General features: G+C 37.0%; 1 protein-coding gene across 1 annotated transcript in view; it reads right to left on the bottom strand.

Annotated features, from left to right (window-relative positions):
- Positions 1 to 1,800: 1,800 nt before the first annotated feature.
- Positions 1,801 to 15,970, bottom strand: part of LOC143388957 (A-kinase anchor protein 9-like) — a 78,482-nt gene continuing 64,312 nt past the window's right edge. Inside the window, 7 exon segments of the mRNA XM_077108329.1 lie at positions 1,801 to 1,806; positions 4,941 to 5,129; positions 5,351 to 5,542; positions 6,435 to 6,556; positions 6,687 to 6,752; positions 7,155 to 7,638; positions 15,682 to 15,822. Of these exon segments, the coding sequence (XP_076964444.1) occupies positions 1,801 to 1,806; positions 4,941 to 5,129; positions 5,351 to 5,542; positions 6,435 to 6,556; positions 6,687 to 6,752; positions 7,155 to 7,638; positions 15,682 to 15,822 (1,200 nt within the window).

Here is a 15,970-nt window from a genome sequence, read left to right as displayed (position 1 = left end):
ATGGATAAAGATAATTGTAAGCGGGGCTGGGGATGTGGCTCAAGCGTTAGAGTGCTTGCCTGGCATGAGTGAGGCCTGGGTTCGATCCTGAGCATCACATACAAAGATGTTGTGTCCATCAAGAACTAAAAAATAAATATTAAAAATTCTCTCTCTCTCTTTCTCTTTAAAAAATATATGCACACACACAAATGGAATATTAGTTATAACAAAAAATAACCTTATGTCAACATATAGTCTACTGTCATGTATACTTAAAAAACATTAAAAAGTATATGTCCTTTCAATATAGAAGTCTGAACAAATTTAATTTATGAATGAGAGTGAATTTGAATAAAATAATTTATAGTCAGTTTTAATTTAATTTTTTAATAAATGTTAATGATAAATGTGTAGCTGAGGGTCTATCTCAGCAGTAGCCCATCATGCTAGTCACACAAAAATCTGGGTTTGATCCTAAACATCAGAATAAAAATTATAAATGAATAAAAACATGTTTCAGGGCAGTGAAAAATGCCTCATTGGTGGAATACAAACTTTCTTGAGAGCAATTTAAAAATCCTGAAATCTTTTTAAAGTTTCCAATTTAACCAAATAACCCTATATTGAATTTTTTAAAGTAAAGAGAAATATAAATTATTATTATTATTATTATTATTATTATTATTATTATTATTATTATTATTTTTTGCTCTCACCTCCATCATTGGTACCAGGGATTGAACTCACAGAAGCTAAATCACTTAGCTACATCCCAAGGCCTTTTTTAATTTTTTTTAAATTTGGAGATAGGGCTCAGTGGTTGAGTTCAATCACTCAACTAAAATCTTATACATGTTAAGTAAAAACAGGTTACAAAATATGCATCAGGATCCTGTTTTTATGACAAAAAAATATACTTATGTACATATGGACATTGAAAAGGTCTGTAGACATATTTACTTGGGTGTTAAATAGTCATTATTTTAGGATTTATGTGACTCCAGATGTGATTCTTAGGGGTAGAGGTCAATAATTTACACATATAAACATGAATCTACAGAGATACTCATTAAGACTTCAATAGCATTCTATATAAACAATATTAATTACCTCTAAAATTTTTCAATTAAGCCTTTGTCTACAGGGATATGTTTAATTTAACTTATTATACCTGTTTTCTCTGAAGAATTTTAACATGATTCAGCTTTTCAATGACAAATTTTGAGCTTGTGTTGTGATTTTAAATCGGCAAAAGCACAGGTTTTTCTATCATCACGACATGAAACAGTTACTAAAGATGCATGTGTCCTCAATAGATATGATGAGAATTTAATAACAATTTCCATTTATAGTTAAATTAAATAGACTTTTATCAAAAAGTGGGAAAAAGATCCAAGCAAGCATATCACAAAAACAATAATCCAAATAGTTGATAATCATATGAAAAAGCACTAAGCCACTTGAATAATTAAAATCAATTAAAACTACAATTATGTACTGCACGCCAAATGGATTGGCAGCAAAGGTCTAACAATACCGGAAAGTTGGCAAAGTTGTATATAACACAACTCTCATATACTGCTAGTGCATGCACAAATTGACAAAACTACTTTTTTTAAAAAAAATATTTAGTTTTTAGTTGTAGCTGGACACAATATCTTTATTTTATTTATTTTTATGTGGTGCTGAGGATCAAACCCAGGGCCTCCAATGTGCTAAGTGAGCACTCTACCTGTGAGCCCCTAACAAAACTACTCTTTAAAATAGTTTGGTGTTCTCTAATAAATTTAAAGATATGAATTCTATGACCCTGCAATTTCACTCCTAGAAAGACATAAGTACAATTGCATCAGAAACACTTTGCAACAATGTCCACAACAGCAATGATTCTAATAGCTAAAAAGTAGAAACAATCCAAATCTAATCAACCACAGAATGAAATATAAGTTGTTGAATATCCAAACAAGAGAATTCTATATGGTAACAAAAATGAACTATAGATAAATGCAGTAAGTTGCGATAATTCAGGAAGGTGACAGAAGCAAGACATAAAATATAAAGTTCAAAAATAGAAACACTTTAAACATATATGATTTTGGAATATATAAATTAGTAATAAAACTAAAGAAGTAGGGGGCCTCTACTTCTTAACACAAACAATGTTTCCTCCACAGACATTCATATAATAATGTCATACTGGGGCTGGAGTTGTGGCTCAGCAGTAGAATGCTCGTCTAGCATGTGCGAGGCCCTGGGTTCAATCCTCAGCACCACATAAAAATAAATAAATTTAAAAAAAGGTGTTAAGTCCAACTACAACTAAAAAATAAATATTAAAAAATAAAAAAAATAATGTCATACTGAAGAGTTGAATTGCTCACTTTTCTGTATGTTGTTATAGTTAAATTTTTAAAAAGAGGGATTAAAAAAGAAATGGCTGCTTTAATTATGGATTTCCTTTTCCTTTAGGTAGTTATCCTCTAGTATGTAAAACACCTTTCTTAATGTACAGCTTTAAGAGAGTTCAACATCTCTAGCAATTAGAGAAATGCAAATCAAAATTACTCTAAGATTTCATCTCACTCCTGTCAGAATGGCAATCAATCATCAAGAATAGAGGCAACAACAAATGTTGTCAAGGATGTGGTGGAACAGGCATACTCATACATTGCTGGAGGGACTGCAAATTGGTGCAACCACTATGGAAAGCAGTATGGAGATTCCTCAGAAAACTGGGAATGGAACCACCCTTTAACCCAGCAATCCCATTCCTTGGTTTATATACCCAAAGGACTTAAAATCAGCACAGTATAGTGATGCAGCTGTATCAATGTTTACAGCAGCTCAATTCACAATAGCTTATCTATGGAACCAACCTAGGTATCAATCAACAGATGAATGGATAAAGAAAATGTGGTATATATATACTCAATGGAATATTACTCAGAGCTCTAAAGGAGAGTAAAATTATGGCATTTGCCAGAAAATGGTTGGAGTAGAAGAATATCATGGTAAGCAAAATAAGCCAATCCCATAAAACTAAAGGCCAAATGTTTTCTCTAATTTGTGAATGCTAATTCACATAAGGTGGGAGATAGTAGGGAAAAATATGGTTACCTTAGATAAGGTAGAGGGAAGTGATGGGAGAAGAGGGGAAGGAATGTGCGGATAGGAAAGATAGTAGAATAAAACAGATATTATTACTGTATGTATATATGTGACTACATGACCAATATGATTCTTCAACATGTATACTCAGAAAAATGAGAAATTATATCCCATCTATGCATGATATATCAAAGTGCATAAATGCATTCTACTGTCATGTATAACCAATTAAAACAAACAAACAAACAAAAAGAGAGCATGAAATTAATTTAACTTGGTCAAGGTAAGGCTACTGTATTTAAAATTAGATACAGTTGTTCAAAATCAATTTGACAATCCTCTCTAGCCACTGCAGTAATTACTATAATTAATGTTATGAAAATGAGAAATCAATACCACTAAAAGGAAATGTTTTAACTGAGTAATAATAATGTAAAGTAAAATATTTTCACCCATTTGTGTAATTATATGAGTCTGTTTTGTAACATACCTAGGTTTGGTTTATCATTTTCTTGTTCTCTTTTCAAGGTCATTTTCTTGTCATTAATTTGAGCATGTAGTACTTCAATTTCAGATAATAAGCTTCTTCTGTCTATTTTTAACTATTGATTTGATTCTGTTGTAGGTCTTTTCAGGTATTCTGTTTCTTCCAGCATGAATTTTGATAAGTAATTTTTTTTTAAATTTCACCTCAATTTTTTTATTTGTATAAATAAAATAATTTATAACATTTTGTTATTTTATTTGTTACATGTTTAATTATGATCTCATATTCATTTATAACATTAAAAATCATAATGAATTCTCCAGAAAAGATTTTCTTATTAGCATTTTCAAGGAACCAATTTTTAATGATTTATCCTCTATATTGTACTGTACATTTCATTAATGTTTTTTACTTTATTATAGTTAATCCTCATTATTAATGGATCCTGTGTTTTAAGATTTGTCTACTTGATAAAAAGTTTTTGTAACCCTCAAATCAATACTTGTATTGCTTTGTCAGACATAGATAGAGTAGCAAAAAATTTAAATTTCCTCATGCACATGTTCCTGGCTAAGTAAAACAAGGGCATACGCTACCTTTGTATTTTAGCTCTCATATTGTACACAAATGTCCTGTTTAGTAACTTGTTTTTCCATATTGTGCTTTTTATTTGTGATTTCATAGTTTTAAATGGCCCACAAGTGAAGGGCTTGGTGTTCCTAATTGCAAGAAATCTGTGACGTGCTTTAAGGAGAAAAGTGTGTTAGATAAGCTTCTGTATGATTGCTCTTGGCCGTGTTAAACATTAATGAATAATATACAACACAAAAGGTATCTTTTTTCTTTTTTTAATGGCACTGAGTACTGAGCCCAGGGCCAAGAGTATGCTTGGCAAGCATTCTACCACTGAGGTACATTTCTTCTCCCCTCCCCATATAAGATTTCTTTAAACACAACCACACAGAAAATAAGATCACGTATTGACTGGTTGATGAAAATTTTGTGATTGAGGCTTGCAGTAACCTATTTCTGTATTTCCCACAGGAGCAATGACTCCTTGTAGGTTTATAAAATAAAACTACTGAAAATAATGAGAAGTGACTGTATCTTATTCCTTCTCTTTTCTTTAGGTTTTACAGCTCTTTCTAAATTTCCAAGTTTGAGGACTATCTCATTAATTTTAAGTTTTTCTTACTTTCTAATATAAGACAAAAGGTAATGTTCTTCTCCTAAATACTCTTAGTGGCCCCTGTTAAAAATGCTTATCTTCATGCTTAAATTAAGACTCTAAAACAAATCAGCAACTGATTTTTTTATTACTATTAAAAATAGTATTCTTTAAAATAAAATTTTGTTTTGATACTTGTTCTTGTATTCACTGTTCCAAACACTTTAATAATCCAACTGCATCTTTAGTGCCTAGAGCTGTCAGTTCAATCTGAAAAGCAGCTAGCAAAACATTGTGCTCCTTTAAGAAAACATGTTGGAGAGCAAGAAGAAATTCCCCTCACCAGTCCAGGAGGCTCTCATGAGATTGAGAATTATCATTAACCTAGCAGAGTACAAATAACAAAAGTTAGGTTTCAAATAAACATGTTTTTAAAACATTCTACTAACCAAAATAGGTATTTAAAAGAATGTATGTATTTTTGAGTCTGAAAATACATACAATAATTTATGTGAAAATTCATATAAAAAAGAATTTAATTTACATATTTCATTATTGTCATTAAAAATAACAATGCTACAAAGAATATAATATTCTTTGGGTACCTCAGATTCCCTTAGCACTTGTATTTTGGTAATTAAATCCTTAAGAGATGAGATGATATTAAGATAAGATCTTCTCTCTTCTAGCCAAAATTCTGAAACCTGTTGAATAGAATGGTCTTCTCTTTCATCACATGGTGACTCAGTGAGAGAAAGCACCTGCAAGCCCTCATTATGAACAGCTCTCAGTAATCCCTAGAAACCAAAATCCAAAAGCCAAAGTTATGACAACTTCTCCAAATACTGAAAAAATGAGAGCTACAAGGAGAAATATTAAGCAATATAGCATTATGAAGCAAAATAGATTTAGAAAAGCAACCGCAGAAAAGAACTCCAGGCACCTTTACTAAATGCCTTCTTCCTGTGGAGAGCTAAGTCAATTGCAACAGATGGTCTATGATTTCCATAGCTTTCACCTCTAAGTTCCATCAGTTTAGCTAATGTACTCTTCCTAGATTTAACGATTAGCCATTGATTTGACCAAAAGAAATACCGTGGGAAAAACTTCCATTCCTTGAGACTGCTTTTATAATTTTGGCAAACAAAATCAGCAATAATAAAAATTATTTTTTTAAATCTTCATAACATAATTATTTAATATATTGTATTTTATTATTTGTGGAATATGGAAATAAAATAAAACACAATATATTATTATTTGTGGAATATGGAAATAAAATGAAATAGATTCTCATGGATTTTTTTTTTCTTTTAAGTCATTTATTTTAGCCTGTTTTCATTTGAAGCATGAGGTGAGTGCTACCTTTTGCTTCTATTTGATGGGGTGGACTGTACTAGACATTGTTTGAGCAACCAGGGATGCTACTTCCAACATCCTTTTTCCTCAATATCTAGTTAACAGAGAATTGACCAAAAGATCTGGTCACTAATTCTGGAAGAAAGAAGGGAGTGGAGGGCAGCATATTTTCTCCCTCTCTCTCCCCCCTTCCTTCGATCTTTCTTGCTATACAGTTTTTTCAGAGATCCAGTATATAACACTAAATAAACTACTATGTTCAACATAGAAATTATACTGGCTAAGTTTACTAAAATATATTATGTTTCAGTAATATTTATCTTTTAGTACCTTTATTTTCTTTGGAAATGATTCTGTTATATTTTCACCTTCTTCTCCTCGTCCTTCTGATGCTGTGTCAAATCCCTGATTTTGTGTAAGATAAACTCCCTGACTCCAGTCTGATCCAGAATCTAAAATGAAAAAAACAATCATTTGTTGTTAAACAAACAAACATAAAAAATAAAAAACATACCCTCTCCAAACAAAAATAACACGTTTTAATCATATACTATAAACATTCCAGAATTTTATATAACTTACCACTGGAATATATTTCTCTAGTGTTGTAAGCATTAGAATACATTAGTTCAGGAATCAAGGATCCCTAATTAGAAAAAAGAAACAACATACATAAATATTTTTGTTTTAATAAAAACAGTACCCAATAAACTATTTTGCTTTTATAATGCTGTAAAAAGAAAAAATAAGGAAAGAAAAAGAAAAAAAAAACTCAATCTAAGCATACTTGAAATGAAACTATGATTTATAACAAGTCTATAATTTTTTCCTTATGGATATTACCATAGTAAGAAGAGATAGTTATTATTTAAGGAACCATAACAAGTTGCAAACTTACATAAGAACTCTATTATCTAATACAATGGGGAGACTTAAATTCTAATAGTATAAAGAAGAGATATTTCTCAAATTTCATTTAAAATTTTTGCTTAAAAACTGATTTTTGACAACAGTGGAAACTCCCCCCACATGACAACAAAATAAATTCCTCTTTAGGTCTCAGACACTGTATGACTGCCTTCAATGTACCACACTCCTCTGTCAGTAACTCAACAGCAACATAATGTTCCCTCTTTAAAGTTTCAGTTTCTGAAATATGTCTGGATTCCATATCCAAAATTTCAGAGGCATGAAGTTCTTGTATGTGTTCAATTCTTTCAGTAAATTGCCTAATTATTTCAGAGACTTTTTCTGAGGAACAGCTAGTCTGTACATCAATTTGAATTCCTGCATTTTTAACAAGAATTTGTGGAGTCTGGTTGCTCATGTTGACCTTGAGTATTTGGTCCATTTGGGATACAGTGTTTTTACCTACCTCAATAGGAAGTGGCTCTAAGCAGATGTTTCTATTTGTTGGTACTTAAGACTTATCCTTTTTTATTAAGAAGTGGGATAATTTCTTTTTTTCCTCGACAAGTTGATTCTTAACTTGGCTTAAATCTCTCTGAAGAGATGCCATATTTGTCTCTTTTACCTAAAACACAGATGAATTAAGTTGAAAATCTTGCACATCAAATGAAGAACTTACAGTGGAGAGGGAAAGAGTATAATTTCATTTATATGTTCACTTGCCTCAGAATTATAGGAAAAACACTTTGGAAACTGTAATACATATCATACTTTCGCATGTATGTATGGTCACAGGTTACTACAAAATTGAAATAATTTTATTAGCCTTTACTTTTGTTTCCCAGGGGATTTAAGTTCTCTTTAACAGCAGTTTTTCACTTCCTTTGCTAAAAGACTAAAGATTAAAAGCATTCTTCTAATATAAAGATTCCTAGCAAAATAAGCAAGGAGATGGTGAATAGATTTATAACAATAAATTTTTCAAAAAGCCTTGTAAATTTAGTTTTTTTTTTCTTTTTATCTATTCCATGATATTTTATTAAAAAGTTCTACAATATTTTATTGAGCCTGTCCTTTCTTTTTTTTTTATATATATATATTTTTTTATTGTTGGTTGTTCAAAACATTACATAGTTCTTGATATATCATATTTCACACTTTGATTCAAGTGGGTTATGAACTCCCATTTTTACTCCGTTTACAAATTGCAGAATCACATCAGTTACACTTCCATTGATTTATATATTGCCATACTAGGGTCTGTTGTATTCTGCTGCCTTTCCTATCCGTTACTACCCCCCTCCCCTCCCCTCCCCTCCCCTCTTCTCTCTCTACCCACTCTACTGCAGTTCATATCTCCCCCTTGTATTATTTTTCCCTTTCCCCTCGTTACCTCTTGTATGTAATTTTGTATAACCCTGAGGGTCTCCTTCCATTTCCATGCAATTTCCCTTCTCCCTCCCTTTCCCTCCCACCTCTCGTCCCTGTTTAATGTTAATCTTCTTCTCATGCTCTTCGTCCCTACTCTGTTCTTAGTTACTCTCCTTATATCAAAGAAGACATTTGGCTTTTGTTTTTTAGGGATTGGCTGGCTTCACTCAGCATAATCTGCTCTAATGCCATCCATTTCCCTCCAAATTCTATGATTTTGTCATTTCTTAATGCAGAGTAATATTCCATTGTGTATAAATGCCACATTTTTTTTATCCATTCGTCTATTGAAGGGCATCTAGGTTGGTTCCACAGTCTTTCTATTGTGAACTGTGCTGCTATGAACATCGATGTAGCAGTGTCCCTGTAGCATGCTCTATTTAGGTCTTTAGGGAATAGACCGAGAAGGGGAATAGTTGGGTCAAATGGTGGTTCCATTCCCAACTTTCCAAGAAATCTCCATACTGCTTTCCAGATTGGCTGCACCAATTTGCAGTCCCACCAACAATGAACAAGTGTACCCTTTTCCCCACATCCTCGCCAGCACTTGTTGTTGTTTGACTTCCTAATGGCTGCCAATCTTACTGGAGTGAGATGGTATCTTAGGGTGGTTTTGATTTGCATTTCTCTGACTGCTAGGGATGGTGAGCATTTTTTCATGTACTTGTTGATTGATTGTATGTCCTCCTCTGAGAAGTGTCTGTTCATGTCTTTGGCCCATTTGTTGATTGGGTTATTTGTTATCTTGTTGTCTAATATTTTGAGTTCTTTGTATACTCTGGATATTAGGGCTCTATCTGAAGTGTGAGGAGTAAAGATTTGTTCCCAGGATGTAGGCTCCCTATTTACCTCTCTTGTTGTTTCTTTTGCTGAGAAAAAACTTTTTAGTTTGAGTAAGTCCCATTTGTTGATTCTAGTTATTAACTGTTGTGCTATGGGTGTCCTATTGAGGAATTTGGAGCCCGACCCCACAGTATGTAGATCGTAGCCGACTTTTTCTTCTATCAGACGCCGTGTCTCTGATTTGATATCAAGCTCCTTGATCCATTTTGAGTTAACTTTAGTGCATGGCGAGAGAAAGGGATTCAGTTTCATTTTGTTGCATATGGATTTCCAGTTTTCCCAGCACCATTTGTTGAAGATGCTATCCTTCCTCCATTGCATGCTTTTAGCCCCTTTATCAAATATAAGATAGTTGTAGTTTTGTGGGTTGGTTTCTGTGACCTCTATTCTGTACCATTGGTCCACCCGCCTGTTTTGGTACCAGTACCATGCTGTTTTTGTTACTATTGCTCTGTAGTATAGTTTGAAGTCTGGTATCGCTATACCACCTGATTCACCCTTCCTGCTTAGCATTGTTTTTGCTATTCTGGGTCTTTTATTTTTCCATATGAATTTCATGATTACTTTCTCTATTTCTATAAGAAATGCCATTGGGATTTTGATTGGTATTGCATTAAACCTATAGAGAACTTTTGGTAATATTGTCATTTTGATGATGTTAGTTCTGCCTATCCATGAACAGGGTATATTTTTCCATCTTCTAAGATCCTCTTCTATTTCTCTCTTTAGGGTTCTGTAGTTTTCATTGTATAAGTCTTTCACCTCTTTTGTTAGGTTGATTCCTAAGTATTTTATTTTTTGGGGGGATATTGTGAATGGAGTGGTTGTCCTCATTTCCATTTCAGAGGATTTGTCGCTGATATACAGGAATGCCTTTGATTTATGTGTGTTGATTTTATATCCTGCCACTTTACTGAATTCATTTATTAGCTCTAATAGTTTCTTTGTAGACCCTTTTGGGTCTGCTAGGTATAGAATCATGTCATCTGCAAATAGTGATAATTTAAGTTCTTCTTTTCCTATTTTTATGCCTTTAATTTCTTTCGTCTGTCTAATTGCTCTGGCCAGTGATTCGATAACTATGTTGAACAGAAGTGGTGAGAGAGGGCATCCCTGTCTTGTTCCAGATTTTAGAGGGAATGCCTTCAATTTTTCTCCATTCAGAATGATGCTAGCCTGAGGTTTAGCATAGATTGCTTTTACAATGTTGAGGTAAGTTCCTGTTATCCCTAGTTTTTCTAGCGTTTTGAACATAAAGGGATGCTGTACTTTGTCGAATGCTTTTTCTGCATCTATCGAGATGATCATATGGTTCTTATTTTTAAGTCTATTGATGTGGTGAATAACATTAATTGATTTCCGTATATTGAACCAGCCTTGCATCCCAGGGATGAATCCTACTTGATCATGGTGCACAATTTTTTTGATATATTTTTGAATCCGATTTGCCAAAATTTTATTGAGGATTTTTGCATCTAGGTTCATTAGAGATATTGGTCTGTAGTTTTCTTTCTTTGAAGTGTCTTTGTCTGGTTTAGGAATCAGGGTGATGTTGGCCTCGTAGAAAGAATTTGGAAGTTCTCCCTCTTTTTCTATTTCCTGAAATAGCTTGAAAAGTATTGGTGTTAGTTCCTCTTTAAAGGTTTTGTAAAACTCTGCTGTATACCCATCCGGTCCTGGGCTTTTCTTAGTTGGTAGTCTTTTGATGGTTTCTTCTATTTCCTCAATTGATATTGGTCTGTTTAGGTTGTCTATATCCTCCTGCCTTAATCTGGGCAGATCATATGACTTAAGAAATTTATCGATGCCTTCACTATCTTCTATTTTATTGGAGTATAAGGATTCAAAATAGTTTCTGATTATCTTCTGTATTTCTGAAGTGTCTGTTGTGATATTGCCTTTTTCATCCCGTATGCTAGTAATTTGATTTCTCTCTCTTCTTCTCTTCGTTAGCATGGCTAAGGGTCTGTCGATTTTATTTATTTTTTCAAAGAACCAACTTTTAGTTTTGTCAATCTTTTCAATTGTTTCTTTTGTTTCGATTTCATTAATTTCAGGTCTGATTTTAATAATTTCTTGCCTTCTACTTCTTTTGCTGTTGTTTTGCTCTTCTTTTTCTAGGATTTTGAGATGGAGTATGAGATCATTTATTTGTTGGTTTTTTCTTTTTTTAAGGAATGAACTCCAAGCAATAAATTTTCCTCTTAGAACTGCTTTTAATGTGTCCCATAGATTCCGATATGTTGTGTCTGTGCTTTCATTTATCTCTAAGAATTTTTTAATTTCCTCCTTGATGTCTTCTATAACCCATTGATCATTTAGTAACCAATTGTTCATTCTCCAAGTGATGCATGTTTTTTCCTTCCTTCTTTTATCGTTGATTTTCAGTTTCATTCCATTATGATCAGATAAGATGCATGGTATTATCTCCACTCCTTTATATTGTCTAAGAGTTGCCCTGTGACATAATATATGATCTATTTTTGAGAAGGATCCATGTGCTGCTGAGAAAAAAGTGTAACTGCTTGATGTTGGGTGGTATATTCTATATATATCAATTAAGTCTAGGTTATTAATTGTGTTATTGAGTTCTATAGTTTCCTTATTCAACTTTTGTTTGGAAGATCCGTCTAGTGGTGAGAGAGGTGTGTTGAAGTCTCCCATGATTATTGTATGTTGGTCTATTAGACTCTTAAACTTAAGAAGAGTTTGTTTGATGAACATAGCTGCACCATTGTTTGGGGCATATATATTTATGATAGTTATGTCTTGTTGGTGTATGGTTCCCTTGAGCAGTATGTAGTGTCCCTCTTTATCCCTTTTGATTAACTTTGGCTTGAAATCTATTTTATTTGATATGAGTATGGACACTCCTGCTTGTTTCCTAAGTCCATATGAGTGATATGATTTTTCCCAACCTTTCACCTTCAGTCTATGTATGTCTTTTCCTATCAAATGCGTCTCCTGTAGGCAGCATATTGTTGGGTCTTGTTTTGTGATCCATTCTACTAGTCTGTGTCTCTTGATTGGTGAGTTTAAGCCATTAACATTTAGGGTTATTATTGAGATATGGGTTGTTCTTCCAGCCATAATTGTTTATTTATGTTACTAAACATGGTTTGTTTTCCTTTTTTGATTATTTTCCCCCCCTTTACTGTCCTACCTCCCACTGTTGGTATTCATTGTTATTTTCCATTTCCTCTTCCTGTAATGTTTTGCCGAGGATGTTTTGAAGACATGGTTTTCTAGCTGCAAATTCTTTTAACTTTTGTTTATCGTGGAAGGTTTTAATTTCATCTTCCATCCTGAAGCTTAATTTCGCTGGATACATGATTCTTGGTTGGAACCCATTTTCTTTCAGTTTTTGAAATATGTGATTCCAGGATCTTCTAGCTTTCAGAGTCTGTGTTGAAAGATCAGCTGTTATCCTGATTGGTTTACCCCTAAATGTAATCTGCTTCCTTTCTCTTGTAGCTTTTAAAATTCTCTCCTTATTCTGTATGTTGGGCATCTTCATTATAATGTGTCTAGGTGTGGATCTCTTATGATTTTGCACATTCGGCGTCCTGTATGCTTCTAGGATTTGGGATTCTGTCTCATTCTTCAAGTCTGGGAAGTTTTCTCGTATTATTTCATTGAATATGTGGTTCATTCCTTTGGTTTGGACCTCTATACCTTCCTGTATCCCAATGACTCTTAAGTTTGGTCTCTTTATATTATCCCATATTTCTTGGATGTTCTGCTCATGGTTTCTTAACAGTTTTGCTGAGCTATCTATGTTCTTTTCAAGTTGAAATACTTTGTCTTCATTGTCTGATGTTCTATCTTCTAAGTGTTCTACTCTGCTGGTAGTATTCTCAATTGAGTTTTTTAGTTGGTTTATTGCTTCCTGCATTTCTAGGATTTCTGTTTGTTTGTTTTTTATTACCTCTATCTCCCTGTATAGTTGATCTTTTGCTTCTTGGATTTGTTTATGTAATACATTGTCGAAGTGGTCGAAATGATCTTTCATTGTCTGATTTTGCTGTCTAATGTCTTCCTTGAGACTCCAGATCATTTGCAGCATGTATATCCTGAATTCTTTATCTGACATTCCATCTGCTGCAGCTATAACCTCTTCTAAAGTTGAGTTGACCTGCATTGCTTGTGGTCCTTTCTTTCCTTGTCTTTTCATATTGCTCGTGTTTCTTTCTGCTTAGTGAAACTATTGTGTTTTTGAAATTTTTCCCCCTATATATTTATATTGCTCTTGTATAGTTGAAAAGTCTCCCTTGCAGGGGCGGGCGGCAGCTCTGCTCCTCCTCCAATTGGGGTGATCTGTCTACCACGCTGGTGGGCCACTGGGACTGTTCTGCTGGTCGGTCGCAGGTCTGCCTACCTTGGAGGCGCGGGCAGCGGCTCTGCTCTGCCCTTCCTCCTATTGGTGTGACGTGTCTACCACGTCACCACGTCCGTGAACCCCTGGGCCTGTTCCACCAGTTAGTCGCGGATCTGACTACCTTGCAGGCGTGGGCGGCGGCTCTGCTCTGCCCCTTCTCCAATTGGGTTGTCGTGACTACCACCCCGGCAGGTCGCTGTGCCTGTTCTGGGCGCGGGCTGCGGCTCTGCTCTGCCCCAACTCCAAATGGAGTGATGTGACTGCCACGCTGGCGGGCCGCTGGGCCTGATCCAGGCTCGGGGAGCGGCTCTGCTCTGCCCCTCCCCCACGTGGTGTGACGTGTCTACCACGCCGGCAGGCCGCTGGGGCTGTTCTGCCAGACTGTCACAGGCCTGCCTACCTTGCGGACGCGGGTGGAGGATCTGCTTTCCCCCTACTCCAATTGGGGATTCTTGACAACCACGCCGGCGGGTCGCTGGGCCTATTCCGGGCTCTGGCAGCGGCTCTGTTCGGCCCCTGCTCGAGCCGGAGCGATGCGACACCACGCCGGCGGGTCTCTGGACCTGCTCGGGGCGCAGGCGGCGGCTCTGTTTGGCCCCCGCTCTAGCCGGAGCGACGCGACACCACGCCGGCGGGTCGCTGGACCTGTTCCGGGCACAGGTCGCGGCTCTGATCGGCCCCCGCTCCAGCCGGAGCGACGTGACACCACGCCGGCGGGTCGCTGGGCCTGCTCCGGGCCCCGGCTGCGGCTCTGTTCGGCCCCTGCTCTAGCAGGAGCGACGCGACACCATGCCGGCGGGTCGCTGTGCCTTTTTCGGGCTCTGGCGGCGGCTCTGTTCGGCCCCTGCTCTAGCCGGAGCTACGCGACACCACGCCGGCGGGTCGCTGTGCCTGTTCCGGGCTCTGGCGGTGGCTCTGTTCGGCCCCTGCTCTAGCCGGAGCGACGCGACACCACGCCGGCGGGTCGCTGTGCCTGTTCCGGGCTCTGGCGGCGGCTCTGTTCGGCCCCTGCTCTAGCCGGGGCGACGCGACACCACGCCGGCAGGTCGCTAGGCCTGTTCCGGGCTCTGGCGGCGGCTCTGCTCCGCCCCTCTGGCCTTCACAGTATTCAGCAGGACCCGGACCGAGAGACAGTTTCCGTGGGTTCTTTATCCCTGGGCCAGAGCAGTTCCGGGAGCCAGAATTCGGCCTCTCAGGACTTGGTGCATGCTCCGACAGGAGCAGGCTCCAAGAAGCAGTTTCCGCGGGTTCTATAGCCCTGGGCCAGAGCAGCTCCGGTAGCCGGAGCTCCGCCGCTCCGGGCTCGGTGCGTGTTCTGATAGGAGCAGGCTCCAAGAAGCAGTTTCCGCGTGTTATTTAGCACTAAGTCTGAGCAATTTGTCTGCGAGATGCAGACAATTGTCAGCCTGAAATTACCTGTTCTATAGCTGAAAGAGCTGCAATCAGTCAAAAACAAGGATGGTGACGTCAGCTCTCCAAGATGGTGGCCGCTGGCTTCCTCCGTGGTCTGACCGGTGTGGAGAACCGAACTGGACCGTTTCCTTCCCCGTCTCCAACCCAGAATTCAGCTCCGAGCTCAGCAAATGCCTAGCTGGCAGGAGCCCGCAGAATCAGCATCGCTGTATCTCTGCGCCACCAGCCCGTCGTTTCCCAGTGCGCTCCGCAGACTCCAGCCGCAGGGCGATCTGCCGAACAATAAGCGCTCCGTACGGACAAATCGCTCGCTTTTGAGCCCCTGAAGCTGATCCTCGTGCGATGAAAATCCTTCCACTAGGTTTTGGAGCACCCCAATTTTGCTGGAAATTCCTAACCAGATAGCTTTTAGCCGTTCTAACTCATCATTTTCCCTCACAGTGACGCAGTACTGGGAGTTACTGCACTCCCTTCGCGGCCATCTTCCCTTTCCGTAAATTTAGTTTTAAGTTATGGCTCTGGACTTGTTTCAATAGGACATTTTGAAAGGGAATTAAGATGGGTAGAAATGAATGAATTAGGAAGTTATGTTACTTGTCTTACCAAAAGCTCTTTTTGAAGTTTTTCTGTCCTTTCTTTGAAAGTGGCAAGTTCTTCTTTGGTAGCCATTAACTCGATTCGAAGAGCCTCAAGTTCTTCAAAAAATCCACTTTCTCCACTGGCATTTATTAACTCAGTAGTTGTCTAGATACAGTAGAAAACATAAGAAATACATCATCAAAAAAAAAAAAGAGCTAAATTCAAAGCATTTACACATTCTAATGAAGCTTTTCCAAGACTGACTGTCTAGGGGTTTTAGTGATAAATGCTCTTTCAACAAACAGTGAAACAT

The sequence above is a fragment of the Callospermophilus lateralis genome, unplaced genomic scaffold (genome assembly GCF_048772815.1).
Source record: "Callospermophilus lateralis isolate mCalLat2 unplaced genomic scaffold, mCalLat2.hap1 Scaffold_45, whole genome shotgun sequence".
NCBI lineage: Eukaryota > Metazoa > Chordata > Mammalia > Rodentia > Sciuridae > Callospermophilus > Callospermophilus lateralis.
The sequence above is the reverse complement of the archived record's forward strand: the minus strand, read 5'-3'. Positions and strand labels throughout refer to the sequence as shown.